The 21,664-nt window shown below is 32.6% G+C and overlaps 2 protein-coding genes and 1 long non-coding RNA gene across 4 annotated transcripts in view; 1 reads left to right on the plus strand and 2 right to left on the minus strand.

Annotated features, from left to right (window-relative positions):
- Positions 1 to 9,254, plus strand: part of LOC128162813 (transmembrane channel-like protein 7) — a 26,095-nt gene extending 16,841 nt beyond the window's left edge. Inside the window, exons 12-19 of one of the 2 annotated variants that reach the window (XM_052826193.1) lie at positions 542 to 667; positions 993 to 1,067; positions 3,760 to 3,873; positions 5,445 to 5,650; positions 6,209 to 6,376; positions 6,526 to 6,565; positions 7,090 to 7,168; positions 9,081 to 9,254. In XM_052826193.1, coding sequence (XP_052682153.1) covers positions 542 to 667; positions 993 to 1,067; positions 3,760 to 3,873; positions 5,445 to 5,650; positions 6,209 to 6,376; positions 6,526 to 6,565; positions 7,090 to 7,168; positions 9,081 to 9,088 — 816 coding nt within the window. In that variant the 3' untranslated portion in view covers positions 9,089 to 9,254. The remainder of the gene's footprint in view (positions 1 to 541; positions 668 to 992; positions 1,068 to 3,759; positions 3,874 to 5,444; positions 5,651 to 6,208; positions 6,377 to 6,525; positions 6,566 to 7,089; positions 7,169 to 9,080) is intronic. The other variant, XM_052826192.1, reaches the window with a different exon arrangement.
- LOC128162812 (uncharacterized) lies at positions 7,622 to 12,934 on the minus strand. The gene has a single exon (XM_052826190.1). The coding sequence runs from the start codon at positions 12,518 to 12,520 to the stop codon at positions 10,136 to 10,138; it is 2,385 nt and encodes a 794-aa protein (XP_052682150.1). The 5' UTR covers positions 12,521 to 12,934; the 3' UTR covers positions 7,622 to 10,135.
- A 1,713-nt stretch (positions 12,935 to 14,647) lies between these two features.
- On the minus strand, positions 14,648 to 21,487 carry LOC128163493 (uncharacterized). Its single transcript, XR_008240809.1, has 4 exons — positions 21,330 to 21,487; positions 19,190 to 19,310; positions 18,814 to 18,987; positions 14,648 to 15,292 (listed from the first exon to the last, which is right to left on the minus strand). It is a non-coding gene; the product is annotated as an uncharacterized LOC128163493 (long non-coding RNA).
- Between the last annotated feature and the right edge of the window lie 177 nt (positions 21,488 to 21,664).

Here is a 21,664-nt window from a genome sequence, read left to right on the forward strand (position 1 = left end):
ATATTTGAAATAAGATACAATGTTTTAATATTAACTATTTTCCTCTGAAATCGTGCATATAAGGTTTTCACTAATTTGCCGTGGAGGTCACGAACTACTCATTAATTTTCCGCGGAACGACTTTCAAATGAATAAATCACACGCAAATATATATCCTGTTAAAAGATTGCCCTCCTGAAAAGTATGCGCATTGGGATTAACTTGATAATTATAAATAAGATACATTCTTAGTGATCCTAGTGGCTATAAAGAGAGCAATATTTGCGGGAAAAAATGAAAATAAATAAACCTAACTTCGCTTCCTTAATTATTGTCAATATATGAATCTAATGCTACAGCTACATGCATTAGGAAGTCTGAAGTCGGTCCTTTTATTTGTCGGTGCTGTCAATGTTCCTGAGTGTAGATTAATTGCGAAATAATCCGATAATACAAAATTTAGTGATGTCTCCTTAGACACACCCCCCCCCCCCCCCATTTGCAAGTATATGATGATGTGAATTTTGTACTTTGTACCTATATTAAATCTGTCTGACTTCAGTTACCATCGATGGAGAGGTATCCCAGTGGTAAGATGGAGCTGAGCATCACCCTGGCCCGGGTCTTCTGCCTACGAATGGCCAACCTGTTTGCTCTGATAGTTACTCTATACAGTCGTCTCACAAAGGTACATCTCAACATCTGTTGTTTCAAATCTCCTCAGGAATAGTTCTCTCATATCTAAATGATAATCAGAGACAATAAATGGCTTCAAATACTGTTAAGTTGCTGTGTTGGGTGACATGCCAGGTTTTATGATGAGTCAGTGTAAAAATATAATCACAGACAAAGGATGGAGAAAAATCATTTTGGTTGCCGTCATCACTAACGCATGTATAATTTTGATCTAATGATCCTATTATTTTTAATGATTGAACATTATTAAAAACATTCTCTTGAGAATAGATAGCAACATACACCCTGTTTCCATCAATATGTTGTTTTTTTTCCAGTTACCGTATGACTGCGCAGGAACTGTTATTGGGCAAGAGCTCTATAAACTGGTTGTCATGGATACGCTTGTTCACGTAAGTCTCAATGTCAACTGCAAGCACACCTGCATACTGATTATACACTGAGTGTTAAAAGATCATTGACGTTTGTTTCAAAGTTAAAAGATTGTGTACACAAGGACCCTGTGTTTATAAACTTCTGGTACACCAAACTACTTGTGTTTTCGATCAATATCTTTAGACCTAGCTGCAATAATGTAGCCCTCTCCGATTTTTTATATCTGATGTTTACTGGAGAGGGCTACAATTCCACAGGATCTCCGTAATGGTGCAAAATTAAGTTTTTAATGCGGCTGACTTCGGTCTGAAAAGATCGATTTTATATTTGTCTTCCTTGAGATAAAATGATTTTTTAATTCAGGTTGAACAAATTAATCATATATAAATCAAAACCAGATAAAATACATCAGCATGTTTACCAGTCGTCTTTTTCAGCAGCCATGACAGTTCTCGCGTGATTTTATGGGATGTACGCTTGGAGTTTTGATGGGCTTGATAACGCAAATGTCAGTGTTAATAATTGATCTTACCTCGTTATATCACTTAAACATCATTTAAGGAAATGGTATATAATGGAAAATTCATATTTACCGCGTTAATTATGTTTATAATAGGGGAATTCCTATATTCAGTTCAAGATCCGCTCCTGAATTCTCATTGGCTGTCCCAAAATAAAACCGGTCAAGGTCAGTAGACATGGCGGACAAATTCAACTTTCGACAGTTTCGTTGTTGACATACACGAAAAGTAACCGATATATGGACTATACTTGATATTTTTGGATTAATTTATGCCATAGACATCTACAACGTTTGAGGTCAGGTAAGAAATGCAAATGTTATTGTCATTTATAAACGATTTGAGACGAAATCGTTGCGGGAGTGAATCACTCCCGCACTTGCACCATTACGGAGATCCTATGGAGTTGTAGCCCTCTCCCAAAAAAAAAAAAAAAAAAAAAAATCGGGAGAGGGCTACATTATTGCAGCTACTTTAGACCCTCTTTGCTTGGTCAGATATCAAACTTGGTAAAATAAAGGAGAGACGACCTTTTTTAAAGAACAAACTAAGGTCAAGGGTCAGATTATTAGCTCTGGGTATGACCTGGAAATTAAGTGCTGTCCGTCCAGTACACTGGGATCCCTTTGCTTGGTGGCTCTTGGTGCACTAAACGCTTGTCTTTAGTTCTAACGCACATGCCTACATAGGATATCATTTTTCTAGATGGATAAGTTTAATTCATAATCAGTTAAATCCAAAATGACATTTAGGTTATGATTTCAAAAAATCGTAAACGGATTTCTAATTTAAAAATGTGCAAATAGTTTTGTTAAATTTTAAACGTTAATGAGTGTTTAATGAGGTTTCCAGTATTTTAAGCATCGGAGTTTTGAAGTATTTAATTGTTAGTGCTCAAAACTCAAAACTCTAAAAAAAAAAAAAAAAAAGAGCGCCTTAACGGGACATACAAACGGGAATGGTTATTGCTTTGGATGTAATTGTCAAAGATGAATAACAGAGTGCCACGGTAAAATGAGCATGATTGTATTGTGATTACAAAATTTATAGAAATCAAGAAATATTGATGTAATACATTAAATATATACATCATGTTGTCAAGGTGAATTAAACTGTCATTATAATAAAGAGCCTACATGTCGTAACGGGCTTTTTTTTTCTTTACTTACACATAAAAATGCTTTGTTAAACATGTACAAATATATTGGCATATTTAAGTACCTCAGCAAACATACAATGTACATGTAAATGGGATGCCACAAAAATAATGCATGTACTGCCACGCGAACTGTTAGTTATCATGACGCACTTGCTGAAACAATAAATTGTTTTTCTATTTATCTGCCTCCTAATTTGTTATGGCAAAATAGAAGAGTATTGGTATTCCGTGACTTCTAAAGAGGAAATGGATAAATTTAGTTACATGTACAACCAATTAAAATGATGTCAATAGCGCTCATCACAAACACAAAGCGATGATCGCTTTTCACTGTTCGGTAAATAGGGGAATACGTTTTTTTTTTATTAATAAGCTTGTAGGGTTTTTGTATACATGTAGTACACACACTCTCTCTCTCTCTCTCTCTCTCTCTCTCTCTCTCTCTCGTTCATGTATAAATTATATGTACATGTATATATTAAGCGAAGGTTTCGCGTTTTATTACCGGACTGCCTCCTAATCTTCTTACAGCTACTAAGTATGGTAAGTATGGTACATGTACATGTACCGCGTTCTTTATATGAACTACATCACGAAGTCTGCTTCTTTTATTGAAATTATAATCGCCTGCTTTCTTTTACTCTTAGAGTACTGGTTTTATTCCACACCCTATACTGTTAAGTTCATCAAACTCTTCTCATTTTGGAGATAAAAAAAGAACTGACCTTGTTACAAATTTCTTGATAGACTCTGGAAGTTTTGAGTTTCTAGAAAGAAAAAAAAGGTTATCCAACTGAAAGCTTTATGATGAAAATATCATTATATTTCGTGAGGATGTTGTGTTGTTATCATGGGAACTCTGTATACGTACCCAACAATGTTCATGTCAAATCACGTCATATATTATCTTATAGAATTGCACGTCCTCAAGAAACTGTAAAGTGATGACGATAATTCACACACACCTTTGTAAACAATCGTAGAAGATGTGTCATTTGTCTGATTAAGTTATATTTTCTATTCTTCTAGCTAATAGGGCAACTAGGCATCAACTACATTAGATATTTCTGGACTCAGGAGAAATCGGAATTTGTAATGTCGGGCCCGGCATTGGTTTTGATTTATCGACAAGGACTTATTTGGGTAATTAAATTTAGTGCTTTTGTCATATGATTCAGTTGTATTGGTTTTTTTGGTTTCAGAGACAAACCAAAAAAAAATGTTTTTTGCTATGTGTAAGTCAAGACATACCGTGATGTTATACATACCACAGGGCACAAACTAACTAAGTCTTGTATAAACTGGATAAACATCATCTTTTTAGTTCATAAGTCATGTTTTAGTTCATAAGTCATGTTTTAGTTCATAAGTCATGTTTTAGTTCATAAGTCATGTTTTAGTTCATAAGTCATGTTTTAGTTCATAAGTCATGTTTATTGTTTACAAGAAATGATATCAATTAAACTATCTAAGTGTTGAAATTTTGTTTTTTACTGGAAAAACAATTTATATATTTTTTGAGTTAAAACTAAATTGTGAGTAGACATTATGATCTTTGGGCATGTTCATGAAGCTGTCTTAGACTAAGATATGTCTCGGATTTATCTTAGGGCACATCTTTATCTTAAGACAGTTTCTTGAGAAGTTCAAATTTACGATACATGTACCTCTTAAAAATCATCTAAACTCTAAGACATCCAAATAGCTGTCTTATCCTCAATAAACTCAACAGTAAACATGTAGGTTGTGAACCGCCACTTCTAAAAAAAAAAGAACGGGAAACCGATATCTAGATCATGTCAAAGTAATTTGGGTTGTAAATACGCACACAGACAGAATATGTAGGGCCTACAAGCATTTGGATATCATGTGAAGATACAGCATTTCTGAATTGCATGACTTGATATACCTAGCTTTACCTATTTGCTTTACTTTTATTCGAGTATTTAAAATAATACCAAAATATATGGACCAATTATTTACCTGTGCTGATCCGGGGGTGGGGGAGGGGGTTACGGGGGTTAGTATTTTTCTTGCCCGGATCAAGACGTTTTTGCTTTTTCAAAGTTGAAAAAAAAGACACGGCGTATTTTGTATAATATTTTGTTGTTCGGTACAATAAAAAGTATGCAATAAATATTCGGGAGATATGAAGATTCATTTCTCCAGAAAAATGAAATTCCCTACGGACGATGCCCTCGGAAAATATTATTTTTCTTTGTCGAATAAATCTTCATATCTCCCTCACCATCATGCAATAAATGTGTTTATTATACTTTCATGTTAAATACTGAAATCTGATTGGTTTAGACGCAGTTGATAATCCGTTCTATTACCCTCAACGTTAGCAACACACTTAGCAACGGGTAACACAACGAATTGTTACATGCGCGTAAACTCTGCGCGTACTGTTCGCAAAAGAATTCACGTCATTCATATATAAAAGTAGTAAAGTTTTCTTTAAAATTAAAACATTCAGTATAATAAAATAAATAGTGCCCGTTTAGGAGGGTAAGAGTTGAAATTGACACCCCTCAAAAAGCATTGTCAACCTCCGCTTCGCGTCGGTTGACAATAGTTTTCTCGGGGTGTGAATTTCAACTCTTACCCTCCTAAAAAGGCACTATTTATATAATTGTACACGCAAAATATAATACGCTTTCTGTGATGGTTTTTTTTATTGGACCTATTTCTCAACCAGTGTCCGGTTTCAGGTTGGAACGCTGGCTTGTCCACTTCTTCCGTTGGTCGGGGTTCTCTCTAACCTAGTCTTCTTCCATGTCAACTACCGCATTGTTTGCGATACATGTCGCCCGCCCCTGAAGCGCTGGAGCCAGTCCAGGAACACCGCATTCCTCACAGCTTTCCTGCTGGTTACACTGATCCTGATTATAATCCCAATATCTGTTGTTATTGGAAGGTAAGTATATATCACTGTACACGCGTTCGTATATTGGCCTTTGTTAATCCCAAACGATAAAAATCAATTAATATGTACGTGTAACATACCGCACTCAGGCGATGGAGTTCGAGACGGCTAATTTCCTCAATTTGAAAGAAAATGTGTCAACAATTTATTTCTGGGACTGTTGCAAACACCGAACGAGCAGTTCATTTACATTTACATACTGTGTGACCTAAATCTAAACATTGTTAAACACACAAGTTTGAAATAAGTCGGATTTTAACATAGGGAGTACAAATAATATACTAGATAAAACTTTTCAAATGGAATTTTACATTTTAATTAAAGTCACAATACTTTGATTTTCATATAATTATCGTATATAAGTCACGTAGCATCGTTTTGAAAGTAGTTTGGGGTGGTGCCGCCTAATCCAAATTTTAAAAAAGAATTGCCATTTTTATCATGTAGGAAAATTTGTCGTACATCTATTTTGGTTGACTATTACTATCTTTAGTCTCCTTTTTACATTGGCGTATACATAAGCTGTGTGGTATTGCTGTAATGTTGTAGTCAGCAAGTTATTAACCTGGGCCAGAGCTCTGACTGTGGACCCTTTGGACAGGAGAAGCCGACCTCAGTCTACACCAAGTTCCAACAGCAACAGCCAATTCTTTTGCAACAAATAATGCAATGGGCAGTGTCGGATAGCGTTTTACTTCCTTTGTTTCTTTTACTTCTGTGAGCCCCCCCCCCCTTTTTTTTTTCGTACTTTTTGGATTTTATGCAATGTTGGTGTTTTTTTATTGATTTTTTTTTTTTTATCTTAAACCGTTTTGATCAGAAAAATGATTATTTTATTTCTTCTTTAAATTTTTTTTTAATTTCAGCAACGTGTTTTATGTTACTAGTTCAAAATCAATAACACAGGTACATTACACCATTTATGCTTATATATTTACTGCTATTTTGTCATGTTTTGTTATTGTCACTGACCTGAAAGTTTATACTAATATCAATTTCTTTGTCTATATATAGAATTCTACGATGGTCAATATCAAGAATAAACTTTGGTTTATCGACATGTTTCAATAAAGCACAAATACAGTTGTGCTATATTCGTGTTCATAACTTGATTTCATATGTACATGTATTTGAGAAAAAAATGAATTTATGATGATCAAGAGAAAATAATTGATGAATGACACTTTATAATAGAATTTTTTTTTAAATAGCCTTATCAAAGCCAAATAGCCAAACAAAAAGGCAAAAATAACATTTGCATTATAATTCGAATAGTATATTTATGTTATAGGAGAGTTTTCAAAGTTTTACATAAGCTTATCTCATTCTAAGTAGTGAGCAACATTGTAAAACATTTTATGCATAACTATATTTAATTTGGAATCCATCTTTGAACAAGAATCGTAATAATAAGAACATGCTTACTTTAGGGCCTACATATTTTACCAAAGAGTGCTGATTTCCGGAGAGAAAAGACATCGATTGGTACTCCAAGCGGAGTTGTTACAGGTAAATTATTTTTCTGATTCATTATTGGAGGAAGATTCATTTCCTTTTAGATTATATCTCTTTGTATTCCACTTTTAATTACATGTATATTTAGGTGAAAATAACGCCTTTTTTTTTTTTTACATAAATAGCTTTGATTTCGGAATTCGAAGTGCTGGCAATTCAGTTGGTTGCCTATAGTTGTAGATACATGATGATATTATATCGCTTTTTCCTGATATACGATATTTTTTGTTGATATGAATCAAAATGCAGAGCCTTGTGCTTCTTCTCAGATTCTTCCGTTTTATATAACACAATCTGTAGAATTGATAGAATCATTAGTTAGAACCAGGTTTTTTAGAACTGTAGCGTCGAATTTTATTTTTTATGATAATAAGATTAACATTAAACATTTACAAGAGTCTTTAGAGAAACAGTTCGGGCTGCACATAATCTGAACACGTGACCAAACAAGTTGAATTTTTTTTAATTAATTGCTATTTATTACCTAAACAATGCAGATACGATCAAAACCTTCTTAGGTATTAAGGTGGCTCTATACACCACTTTTTGATGACGCAGTACGCAAAAAAGTAAATCTGGAAACATGCATTTCCGGTACTGGCTGATTTAAACTGAGGTAAATTGTATGGGAACCGCTATTTTGAAAAATTTGTTAAATGGATAGATTTAATTTGATAATTGGAAAATTCATTACTTACAAGTAATGTGGTATGTGACACCTTCACGTTGTGTGGTATTATTTATCGAAATAAACAATAAAATCAAGGATAAATTTTTTAAGAGTTTCTTTAGCGTCATCGATATGTTACACCGTAGCGCAGTGGGTTAGTGGGTTCACTACAAACCAGTAGGTCATGAGTTCGACTCCCGTTGAGAACAATAAATTTTTTAACTTTCCAAAAATTTCTAAAACGTATTTTTTGGTTGAATACCGTGAAAGAAAATTCTAAACAGGGGAAAATATTTTAATTATAATATACTTTAATGCACATTATTATCGACACCTAACGGGGATGAGAGGGTTGCTTTGAATTTCTCTCAGGTTGGGATACATAAATCCTATTAGCCTAGTCAATGTTCCCCTTTATTTATTTGACTTAGTTTTGCACTAAAGCGAATATATTCACTTATACAGGGCAAAGTCTATAATGAAATATGCATGTATTTATCATTCCAACATTATATTTAGGAAATTTTCTTCAACTCAGAAATGAAAAGTCCCCAAGGTGTTTGGGCCTTGGGACTTAGGAATGATAACCCTTACACGAGGAACTTTCATACCAAATAAAATTTAAAATATTTTTTGTGTTTATTTGCAATTGTTTTCATTCAATTTTTTATTTCACATTTATTAAAATACATTTTCTTATAACATCAAGCAACTTTTTCAGATGATTTGTCAACAGAGTAAGAAAATATGAAAAAATATGTTTTGGGGAAATACTAAACAAAATTGCAATAATAACATTTTTGAATGTTAAGAAGTGTTATATTTTTTTTGTGTGTCCGATGGAAATATCCATCATATGACAAAATAATGTCTTTCAATTTGTTGATAGCTGTCTTTTAAAAAAATATTTTACAAAAACACGAAAAAACATTAAAAAATTCTTTAAAAATACCTATAGTATCCCTATTGTCATTTTAATATTTGATAAGTATATATTTTGTGGTCTTCTATTGAAAATTGGAATAAACTGTGGGTGTATAGAGCCACCTTAAGTCCAAAACACATCATGTTGCTACCTGTATTAATGCAATATCATTTCAGTTATTTCTAAAATAATGTAGAGCTTTTTGCAACTCTGTAGATGACGAAATTCTTATCTCACGCAGATACATGTATACACTTTTGTCACACGGTTTTTTCCTATTATTAATATCGAGGACATTTTCTGTATTACAGGAAACTGAGGACAATGCAGAACTTCTTGGGAAAATACAAGGCCACCCGAGTTACTCCTGAATTAAAATTAATTCTAAAACAAAGTTTTAGACAAACTTTGAAAGAAATTATTTCCATGGTTTTGTCAAATTAATATATTACAAGAGGGACATATTAATAAAGATTTTAGCGATTCACAGCTATTTATCTTGAGCTAATAGAGAATACGTACAAAATTCTATAATAGTATTTATATTACAATAGATACAACGACATTAATATTATTTAATACAGCAAAATGCAGCAATGATTTATGCGTTATTTTATGATTTAGATATCTACAAACATTAGACTAATGGCGTATTAATGATCATATATTTACAGACATATAATTTGTGTATTCGATATATGATAAGGGAATAAGGCATACAATTTAACAAAGCCCAGTCTTTGTCATTCTTTTATCGTGTCTATTATGGTTCACTTGTTGTGGTGTCCTGAACATTACTTGTAAAGCTGCTTATCGGCGACCCAGTAAAAGGCTATCAATGGTTATTTACATCAGGCTGAGTTCAAGTTCAAGGTTTATATATTTTAAATTGTTCGCAATGAGACTAAATTTACAACACGTTACGTGTACTTCAAATATCAAGAGGCACTCAACGTGTCTTGAAAATGAAATATTTTTTGTGTCCTCATAATAGTTTTAATTTTGTATCTGCGAACAACGAATTGAAGAAGAACAATGGCCAAAATTCACTCAGGTGGTTTTGGTTTTGAATAACTTGTCTTTTTTTAAGTTTATAAACCGTGGAGGAGTCAGCTGTCATCGATATACTTTACTTATGAATCGTGAGACTTTATACCTATTCTGTACATTTGATATAAAGAAAATTTTTCTGTACACTAGCCCATTGCGTGTTGTTGACTGTAATTTAGCTGGTTAATTTTTTTTAAATCACATCATTCATTTGACATACTAAAGGAATGCTGTGTTACCATTAAAATCTCACGTAGAGGTACAGTTTAAAACATTCCTTCAAATCGTTCCTCATCGTTAAGCAGTTATTGCTGGTTTAAATAATATGGAAATACAGCATCGTGATCAACCAAAACTGTAACAAATAAACAGATGTACTGCCGGATAAAATTGTGCCGGCAGAGGTGTCCTTGCTTTGACCGATGTTAAGCTTCCATATAAAGAAATTGAAATGTTCAGTCATCGTAGAATTGCCAAAGAAAGGCTCGACATTGCGTGAAGTAAACCAAAGGTTTTCATTTGCATCAACAGTTGGACTGTCTAGCCATTGGATCAAGCAATTCTTCGTCACTTCCGTTTTGCTGCCGTTCACTAGATTCCCCGTCGCCGAGTAACTATATTTCAGAATAGAGCCAGTGCTCAGATCAGTCAGGTAGAGACCGGTTTTGGTACTGTACATCCCTGATGTCGGGAAATCTTTATTTCCTATTTCTCTGACGGATGTATTAATGTCTGTGGCGGTACTGTCCTTGTTTCTTATAACGGAGGTCTCGATCTGGTACAGTTTAACGCCAGCTAGCGGCGAATAATACAAATATTTGAAATTTGGAGATAAAGCAATTCCTCTGATTCCCTTCTGATGAGTACTTGTTTGTATTCCTGATACCATTATATTTTCGTATTGGGTATTATGGGTCATTGATAGATGCGTTATGCTCCAAGCGGATTTATTACTGACGTCAAAAATGATAAGCTTTCCACCCAAAGAGTCGGATATGTACGCAAACGAAGCGGTTTGATGAATGTAATCTAAAACAATATCTTCAAGAAAATATTTCTGACCCAGCAGACTCTCAGTAAACACGTACCTGAAGACTTCAGTATTTTTGTTTAAATCATGTACAACTAGTTTAGGTTTGCATGAATTTCCAGATGGCGAGTCCAACATCCAAAGAAAGCCCGTGTTAACATCAATTTCCATGCTTTGTACAGATTGCAAAGCATTACAGTCACCAATGGTGTTCATCTCAGGTGACGGGTAAGGTTGAATCGAGTGTTCGGTTAAGATCCCAACCGTACTAACGACTCCATTTTTGGTTCTGGGAATTGTTAGATAAATTTTATCCTTGTAAACACTTATTCCATTTATTTCATTATTTGCAGGAATATAATTGTTCGAAGCTAGTGCATTTTCTCGCTGTTTGCATGTTGGCCATTCAAAGTCAACTGTAACCCACTTTTCAGCGATAGATGCTGATTTTGATCCCGTTTCTTTACAACCAAAAACAGGACCTCCCTTAGGGGTGTCCAGGTATCCTTTTTCTCCAACGTAAACTTTCCATACAAAATAATTGGATTTGCCGGGTATTGTTCCGTTTCTAAAATACTTGTGTAAATCATTAGATGTGAACCACAAGTACCCTTTTCCGTCCATTCCTAGAGAGTCTACCCATTCAATTGTGGTGTTTTTAACCAAGACTTCTTTTGTATTTTTTAACGTATCCCAACGGTAAACTCCATTCTGTCCTAAGGTGGAATAATATAGTGAGCTTCCTCTTCCGTGATAGAGACCGTCTGACTGAATCCCTTTGCTACCGAGGCTTTCGACCACCGCGTCCATATTGGCGTCTTTATTTCTAAGGGCAGACGTAGGGACTCGGTACAAACTCAATGAGGCCATCGGACAATAGTACACGTATCGGAAATCATCTGATATCGCTATGCCGTTAACACTCAACGGAACCATTTCGCTTTCACCATTAATGGTAATGTTTCCATACTGCATTTTTCTTTCAAAACTGGAATGAACGAATGTGTAAGCTGTTTTGTTTATGTGGTTATAAACAACCATTTTTCTTCCAAGGGTGTCACTTATGTACACGAATTCAACCTCTTTCTGACCGCCGTAATCTAAGACGAGGTCGTTCAGATAAAACGGGTCCTCTATGACTTCTTTCGAAAAAACATACCGATAAACTTCTTTATTCTGGTTAATGTCCCATACCACGATCTTAGGGAGGCATCTTTTAGCCACTTCAATTGATGAACTTGGGACGTAAGCTGTGTCTAAAATCCACATCAACCCACTCTCCGGATCTATTTCCATGCTTTGTACTAATTGCAGTGTATTACAGTCTCCTAAAATATGCATTTCCCAGCTGGGATATGCATCAACCATCGGAGATTCGCTGTAGTCGTTTTTATCAATAATTACGAGCGATGCGGCGACCCCATCCTTCAGCCTGGGAATTGTCAAGTAAACATCATCTTTATACAGTTTTATTCCGTTGATGGCGTTATTTTCTAATATGTATTTACTAGAGTTGATGTATTCCTGCTTCATGGTATCATTCGGCCATTTGAATTCCACAGCCACCCACTGGTACACCAGCTGTTCCTCATGGTGCAAACATTTGCAAGAAACGCATGCGATAAAACTCCAAATCAAACTCAAACCAAAAACGATATTTTTGTTCGCCATCTTAATCCAATTTTGTTTATTCCTCTGGAATGTCCGTTTAAAAAACTATTCACTAAGGCATGAAGAAACGGCTGATTCACCGTCAGACGTGTAAATGTCGACTAAGTTTGAGTAACAATAGTATCTGGTCATAAAAGGGAAAAAGTAGGTTTAAATATCCCACGAATGAACGAACGCGTTGTAAACTACTTGAAAAGTCGAGCAAATTCCTGCATTCTGCTCTGTGGACTGTCAGCAGAACTGGTGAAGTAATCGCTGGAAATGACGGTGAAACGAATAATCAGAACAACAGGAACCGCTGGGAGACATGCAGTCTAGTTCGAGATCACAGAATTCGTTAGCCGAGTTTTCATGCAAATGACAAATTATCAATACATATCGACGATTTTACATCATAATACGTTGCTTTAAGGTACATAAATAAACTAAGAACAACACATAAACTGATTGAATAATGAACAAAAAGTTGTGAGTTTTTTGGTAACACTTTATTTGTTCTGCAGCTAGAGGGAGATCTTGTTGCATTATCTGTTCAATGTATTATCTTTATAAAATTTAAATCGTTTGTACTTTACAATATATTTTTCGTGTTAATGTCTTTAAGGCTAACTATAAATTTGAGAGGCCGTGGATATCCGGTAAGTGTAGTAAAACAGTCTTCTCGGTTTACATTTAATTTTTTATGTTTTACTTTGAATTGTTCAGCTTCGATCTACTAAGGCATTTTGAATGACAAGTGATTTTTGGAAAGAACCAAATTATTTGGCAAATGTACATACAGGTGGAATTCAAGTACGTATTACCTTTATCATTCTTTGTCTCATAACTAATGTACTAGTATTTTTTTTTGGGGGGGGGGGAGATAAAAAATTATTTTGTAGTGTCATTATTCAATAGTGTCAATGGAGGATATAGATAACAATGTGAATATTTAGATGACGGTGTCAAAACTAGAAATTATATACTATGTGACTTGAAATACAGTCAAAATGGGCAGTGATTAAGTATTACCTGGCATGATGTAAGCAAACATTTTTATTATGAAAAAGGTAAGGATGGCCTTGTTATAATCTTTATATTTTCCCATCAATAACATCACTGTTAGTGTTAACCAGTACCAATTTTGTCTAAAATCTTAGTCCCCTAATCTTATCATGTACATGTAATATCATTATATGATACACTAGAGAACTAATAAAATGAATTTAGCTACACAGTGATGAATTTTACTCTACACTTAACTTATTGCTTCATTGCTGATGACATAAATTATTTCGCATTTGCCGAATCAAAATTTATTTTAATATTCTATTATTATTCGAGATATTGATTTTACATATTCAAACTTATCGCACTATTGAACTTTTCATCTTTAGCAAACATCGACAAAAAAAAAGAGAATGAAGTAATATAAGTTTTACGACCCTCGGTGTAACAGGTAAAAGTAAACAAGAAGAATTTTATCAGTCCGTAAGCCGGATCGATACCAACCTAAACATTACAAAATGTAATATAGATATTTTTTTTCTATGCGTTCTTTTTTTTTTTATTTAAATTATTTGATCACTGATTGAAAAGATCTTGCACGTTTCCAAAAATTCAAGGTTAATTTTTATTTGCCACAGCCATTAAAAAACCTATTTTTGCGTGGATCGTTTCATTTCAAACTAAAGTAAAACGTGAACTTATTAACAAATAAAAAGTGTATGCTATAAAAGTGTCAAGTCTTGCCAAGCAGGAACATGTTGCAGATTCGTTTCAAATCAAATAATAGCGAAAAGAAACAGAATTCTGACAATTTTATCTTTACAAAAATGTAACACAGACTATCTTGATTTTAATTTACAGATATATATGGCATATGATATGTTAATCTTTGAACAATTAATAGGTGTATATGATGTATTGTTTTAAATCTTTTTATTTTTTGCTTATTCGCTAGTTACGTATTTGCTTACGTTCTGGTATCTAAATCAACAAAACATATTTCGTATTATAAAATAATCAAAATTTATTTTGATGGCCGTGGTAAATGAAATATTTACTCTTAATCAGGAGACCATTAAAACTGTTTACAATTGTATTTCTTAAATATAAATAACCAAACAATAAAACAAACCCAACAAAGAAAATTTAATATCTGTTTAATCATAGCAACCCTGTCAATTATATGATTGCAATGTATATCATTGGTCCAAATCAAATTTAAAAATTACAAAAGTGAATTATTCATTGAAATATAACACGTCCTACGCAATATTGAATATAATTGATTTACAATTTTAAAAAAAAATACTATTTTTCCTTCTTACATTAAAAAGGACAATTAAGTTTTCCATCAGTTGAGTATCCCATTGAAAGTTTAAAGGAAACTTTGTCTAAGCTTTTGCATTTTTTTGCATTTTTTTTAACTTTTGATTTAATTGTCATATAATGGATTACGTATCATATATAATTTCTTTCACATAATTGGTACATGTACAAAATGTAACATGAAATATCATATACAATCTACAATGTATTCATTATGAAAGAAATTTCTAAACGCGTTTACAAATTCCGTATCTAAAGTACAGCGAATTATTTCAATGTAATTTTTTTAAAGATTCATTTATATATAATTTTCCGTATTTCTAAAATAAAGAAGTGAAAAGCAGTTGAATCATCTCCACTTCGTTAGATAGCATGGCCATCGAAGGTTATTGCGTAAGCTTTGAAAAGCGAGTATTCCATCTGTTGGGGTCTCATCCATCTTCTCCGTAACGATTTGTTCTGAAGTAAATAAAAACGATGCTGATATCCATATAAAATAGTTGTTTTAAAACAATGTTACTTTGTTCCATACAGCCGAAAGATGTTACTGTAAATGATTATATGATGCTGCGTTAGTCCGATTGACAAATAAGCATTAGGAATAGAAGACTTCATTTCATATACAACTGCAGTTTATTTAGCTTATGTCTTGGTTACATCTTTTTTAAATAAAATATTTAATAACATATTCAACCTGTTATCACTCTAAAAAAAAAGCTTACAGCTGATTAAAATACTAAATTACGTATTTTCATGCCAAACTTTAGATTCCTGATAATCAAAATTATATGACTGTTTTGATTTTGATTGTCAAGAAACTAAATTTTAGTAATTGCATAATGGTATGAAAGGAAATGTATTTCCGCAGAAAGAGACTGTGTAATGAACATGATACTCGTGACCTTTAAATGTTACGTGAATATTCGTCTTAAGTAGGTAAATCATGATGTACAAGCATAGTTAGTTATCTAATCATGCTGTTTGTTTACGCTTAATCATAATATTTATGATAGCTACGGTTATACCAATATACATGTAGTCCTGATTCTGTATTACTTTAAATCTAGAATAATACGATTTGATTAACCTATTACAAATGCATGTATCCATTATTTTTATTTGCTGCGCCGCATAAAACATAATAACGTGGGTTTGCTTGATTAGATGTAGATTGCTGTAAATAGTTGTTTACTGTAAAATCATTGCAATTATTGACAGATATGAGGTCAGGATCGGACAAATTGTTTTCGTTTTCTGTCACTGCACCTTAAGGTAACTCCACACTCGTAAAATTCTCTGGTGAAAGTTGGAAAACAGAACTGGTTTCAACTAAATAGACTTGAATTTCATCAATTATTAGAAAAACTTTACCTGTCAACCCACTTTTCGAGATGTCAGATAAACATAAACTAAAGCACATTTTAGCATCAGAAAATCGTACTTTTTTGTTAAAAGCAAAATCTTTGTAGGCAGAAACTTGTTTATCATGTTTAATTTTATTGTCAACTGTATCAGAAAACTAAAACTACAATCATTTTATAAAATTCGATTTGATAGTTCGGATAAGTAAACTTATAGCATTTAGTCAAACAACTGGGAGATAAATCAGAAAAAGAGTTATTTCCACTTAGCATAGATTTATTGTACATAAAGAATTAAAAGTTTAGGTTAAAATTTAACTGCGAAAATATCTTTAACTTCTCAATAATACCAATTGATAATATTTACATAGAAATATATTAAACTATCTTGCACAAGTTTTAAAGAATGCAAAGTTTTACATAAAAGTGTGACGTCACAGAACACTGGATCTACTTTGTTCATTCTTTAAAGACATTTTTTTTAATTTAATTTCTTTTCCTAGTTGTAGCGCAACTGCTTAATTTTGGTACATGAACTTGTGTACACAATGCATATCAAATTCGTTTATATTAAAGGTGCATACGTATTGTTTCAGCATAGTTTTGTAGTATATGTATACGAAGATATGAGAAGGCTTTCTCCACCGGGTTTCATTAAACCCCCCATTCATTACACTATTAAGGTAATTCTGCCAATCATCGAAAAGTAAATTTAGAGAAAAAATACCAGATTTTTTTTCAATGGACAACTTTTCATAACACTCCTTTTGCTACCTTTGATAAAAGTGTACTTTTTAAAGGCTTATTGCTTAAATTGATTAAATTGGATAAACTAGTACTACATTTAGCTACAGTGCAAGTCAGCCCATTGCATTGTAGCTACATGTAGTACTAGTTTACCCAATTTAATCAATTTAAGCAATTGACTTAACATACCTCGAAGTAGTTCTTTCTAGAAATTGCAATTTTACCGCGTTAATTTTATCAGTTAATATGAGAATATGGAATCAAAAGGCCATGGTCATGGTTTGATTAAAATTCAATTATTTTGAAAAATGCTTATACAATGGGATTATAAAAAGCTGACTATTTTTCGCGGTTTTCATTGAATCAAAATAATATTATTGTCCACAAGGTCCTTTAGTCTCTGACACCGTTGGTTGGTTATTTAGATAATAATACAGGGTTTTTACTATAAAATGTGGGCATAGGTAATTAATAATATTCATGGTGTCGTAAATTGTGGCAATAGGAATAATTATGATGTTTAATAAAATCTATTTCAGGGTATATTTTACACATATATACTCAGTAATCAGGATCATGTCTGAACAAAAAGAAAAACGCGTTTTGACCCATAAAAAATAAAAAATAAAACATAGGAAGACACAGCCTTATAGACCTCTTTGGTCAACCGAAGCTCCCCTTCAAAATCCTCAAAAGTTATTCCAACAAAATATGTACGTATACATAAAAAAAAAAACCAAAGTTTTAGTATATAGGTACTTTGATTAATATGACTTAAAGCAATATGAGCTGTATTTGTTAGAATTTTATTTTGCTGAAAAAACCTGCTAGTATGATAAGTTTGCATGTAACTTAGACTTTTATTATAACTAAGACTTGAAAAAATCATTAATTTTTGTCAGAAGAATTATTTCTCTTCTAAGGAATATATAGCAGATCAATTTTTGTACAGGACGACAATAATTCAATCTTGCTCCAATTAAGACTTTTTAAAGGCTTTTCCCACAAAAAATATGGCTAAAGGTATTTTAAACACCATGATATTATTGGCCATTTTAGTAGAAAGTAACATTTTGGTAAAGAAAAAAAATTCAGCATGAAAATGCAGCTCAATTTGCTGTAACCTTTCACCGAAAAAAGTAACTAGTGTCTTGCAGAGTGTTGAGTTTTGTCATTGTCAAGAGGTAAAACACGTGACATTTGGCTCCTCTCGTCTCGACATTGCACAAACACGGCATCTAGCGTATTCCTGCCATTTTTAAATCTGTTAAATCATTTTAAATCTTCACTTGCACACTGAAAGTGCAATACAATAGGGCCTTTGATTTTAATTCAACCAAAGATTCCACAAATGATGCGTTTATCAAACATATTTTAAAAAAGTGTTCCTTTGGTGCTAACAGACATTTCGTTTGTGTATCAAATCATATAATATATTCATAACAATTTTAACAGGACTAGCAAAATAGCCCTTTTACAAAGAAAATCAATGATTACATGCTTTAAAATTCCTTTAGTTAGTGAAAATGTAACTTAGCTTATTATGGGTATTAAGTATTAAAAACCTACATGTATTAAATTTTTTAAGTTTAATACGTATATTTTGGTGTAATGTTAAAAATGATGACATAGATCTTAACACCGAGGTTAATAACTGTACAAATTGTATATTTACGTATTGAATACTTCCCAAAGATAGCTTTAACTGCCACCCACGTTTTGCTTAACTTGTCCTCGCTAAGCAAGGTTCTTTAGTTACGGTCAAAAGTCTATGCATGTACTTAATTAAATTCTACTTAAGTACAGTCTTAGACTGTATGTACCCAATAAACTCTTTTCACGAAGAGCTGAAGATCAAAAGTCTGTTCTTACCTAAGCTTCTCTGTGTGACTATCTTTTCCCTCTGTAGAGGAGATCTGGTAAATTGTACAAGGAATCGACTGTCCCTAGGTTTCTTTTGTGTGTTGGGATGTTGGGATAGTATCGTATGCCATACTGCCTCTGTTGCATCTGTTGTAAAAGTTTGGCTGCTAACAGGAGACGTTCCTACAAATATGACATCCATTGCTCTTTACGTTTCCCGCAAAAAAGTGATGAACTATAACTTTTACCTCATAAATATTTTCTATTTTTAAGGCGAGATATGTCTAAAATACTAATTTGTGGAACATTTTAAATTTAAAGGATATAAAGTCACAAAAATACAAAAAAGTACAATTTCATACTATTTAATATTTTTTCTAAATACCTCATTGTCTGATGCAAAAGCTTCTCCTTCGACGTCTTTGATTGGTCGGCAGACAGACAAGGTGATTAGACAGAGACTACAAACCACCCATGTGACACACGTCTCAGTTCTCATTATTGTCCTGTAGAAGTACGTTAACACAATGAATATAGTCCACGAAGAAAACCATATATGCAACACATATGACCTGACGTTCAATGGACATAAATCAAAAGACATGAATTTACTCTAATACTAGCATCCTCGTCTTTTCAGAGGGTTAGAATATAAAAAAAAGCCTAAACTAAAGGGAGTTATCATGATAAAAAACGATCGAGTCTTTTTTCCGTTATTTTTGGGAGTTGATTTTAATCAACTCTCCTATGCAGTTACTCTGACAAACCGAAAGTGAAACAGTGTTTGAACCAAAGCACAAATCATCGCCGCTGACAAGACTTAGTTCTTGAGAATAATTGATAAATTTGAAATAATGTATGCAAAAGCATTGTTTTTCAAGGAAACTTACTTATTGCTACCTTGAAAATAGTCAGATTTTATTTATGATATACTGTCATGTACTAGTACTTAGTTAATCCAAAACTAATACCGGCTTTTTTAAATCATTCAATGATTATATCTATGGAAAATGCATAATTCTTAAGAAATCGATGTTTATAAGCTCATATAAAAAAAAAAAACAAATTTAGTTCAAACCCATTGTGAGCCTATTTATTTGGATACATGACTTTACTTTTAATATCAGTTGCAGTACTAATATTCTTCAAACAAGATCCGACTCTCTCGGGGAAAATCAACAACTAATGTGAAAAAGTCTCAAACTTTCTAGGTTTTTTTTTTCATTGAGAACCTTAATCGGTTTACATAAAAAAAATATGACCCTTCTATACTTGAATTTAAATCACACGCATAACTATGGAAACTAAAAACAGGCTGTTAAAAGGCTTTCCCTTTGGGTTTAAACAGTACATTTACATAGACGTTGTCGTCTGCGTATTCTAACACAGTTAATCCTTTTACCTTGAATAATTTACAACACTATTCTTTATATCGAATTAGTTTGTCCTCGTAAAAGGCTTTTAAGATACGATACACAGCAGTGATTGAAAGTTGATTTAAAGTCATCAAGAACATTAGACCTGTTCAAAACGCACCTATCAATTAATGGAGATTTACTTCTTTGTAAACCGGAAAAAAAATACAGATCCAGTCCGTCTCAGACTCCGGAAAAAAACGATTATGATCATTAATTAATGGTAAAATACACTTGAATCATAAACATGTACGTAAGATAATATAAGGTTACTTGTCTAGTTAGAAGCCTAAGATAAAATTACTGCAATGAACTAGTCAAAGGTCTTAGATACATCATGAATGTGATAGATAAGTATTTAGTGGAAAAATATTCCCCTGACAAGTCCTTTCTCTTGATTTAAATTACATAAGATATAAAAATACTGTGATTTCATCTCACTTTATTTTCTTTATCATATTTTTTTTCATTCTCTCATCTCTATTTATTAGATAGACGATGAAACTGTTTAGTCGTTTTGATTATATGTTCACAAAAGCCACTATAGACAATCTATTACAATGCTATACATGTAGGTGTTTTGTAAAAATGCTTATATATATTGTTCCAAATACCGGTGTGTATATATATATATATATATATATATATATATATATATATATATATATATATATATATATATATATATATATATATATATATATATATATATATATATATATATATAGCCGTTCTTATGCAAAAATGAATGATACGTGTACATGAAATAATAACACACGTCTCTTTTTTTATCATAAAGCTAATCAACCAAATAACCGAGTGACCTTGCGTGCATTAACTGATGTGATTGCTTTTATCAGTGAGGTTAAAACAAAATGTAAATTGTTTATATATTTATGTTAATCAATGTAAAATCGCTGTCCTTTTTTTCTTTTATTTGATGAGAACATTTATAAGCTGATTAAATAGATTTATAAATCGTTTACTTACTAGTACTCTAGATACTCGATTAATTTCTCCGCGATGAAAATCAAGCCGATATCTAATAGCAAATAACTGAATGTTGTTGTTTTTTAAAATTATTTTAAGTTTTCTTTATTGTAACCTTACCTGTCTTAAGATGTGTCCAAGTCTTTGCAGTGTAAATCCAGTGCGAGTTTTCAAAGCCTAAAGTCAATAAGTAGGCACGCGAGTCCTGTTGATTCCTCAGCCTCTGCTACCACGCACCGACTCTGCGACGATTGGTATCCATAGGCAGGTGAAGAGAGCGTGTCGTCAGAGGTGGCAGCCGTAAATTGTGATAACTAGGTGATGATATTTACTGTCGTTATCGCAATTATTAATCACTTATCGATAAAAAAAAATATTAACGTCACTCGCTTACTTTTTATACGATGATCTATTTTTTTCTACCACTTTTTGTATTATTACTATATTTTTTTTTC

The sequence above is a fragment of the Crassostrea angulata genome, chromosome 9 (genome assembly GCF_025612915.1).
Source record: "Crassostrea angulata isolate pt1a10 chromosome 9, ASM2561291v2, whole genome shotgun sequence".
Classification (NCBI taxonomy): Eukaryota; Metazoa; Mollusca; class Bivalvia; order Ostreida; family Ostreidae; genus Magallana; species Magallana angulata.

Coding starts and splice junctions, on each gene's coding strand:
- LOC128162812 (XM_052826190.1), bottom strand. CDS start 12,520: ATGGCGAACAAAAATATCGTTTTTGGTTTGAGTTTGATTTGGAGTTTT.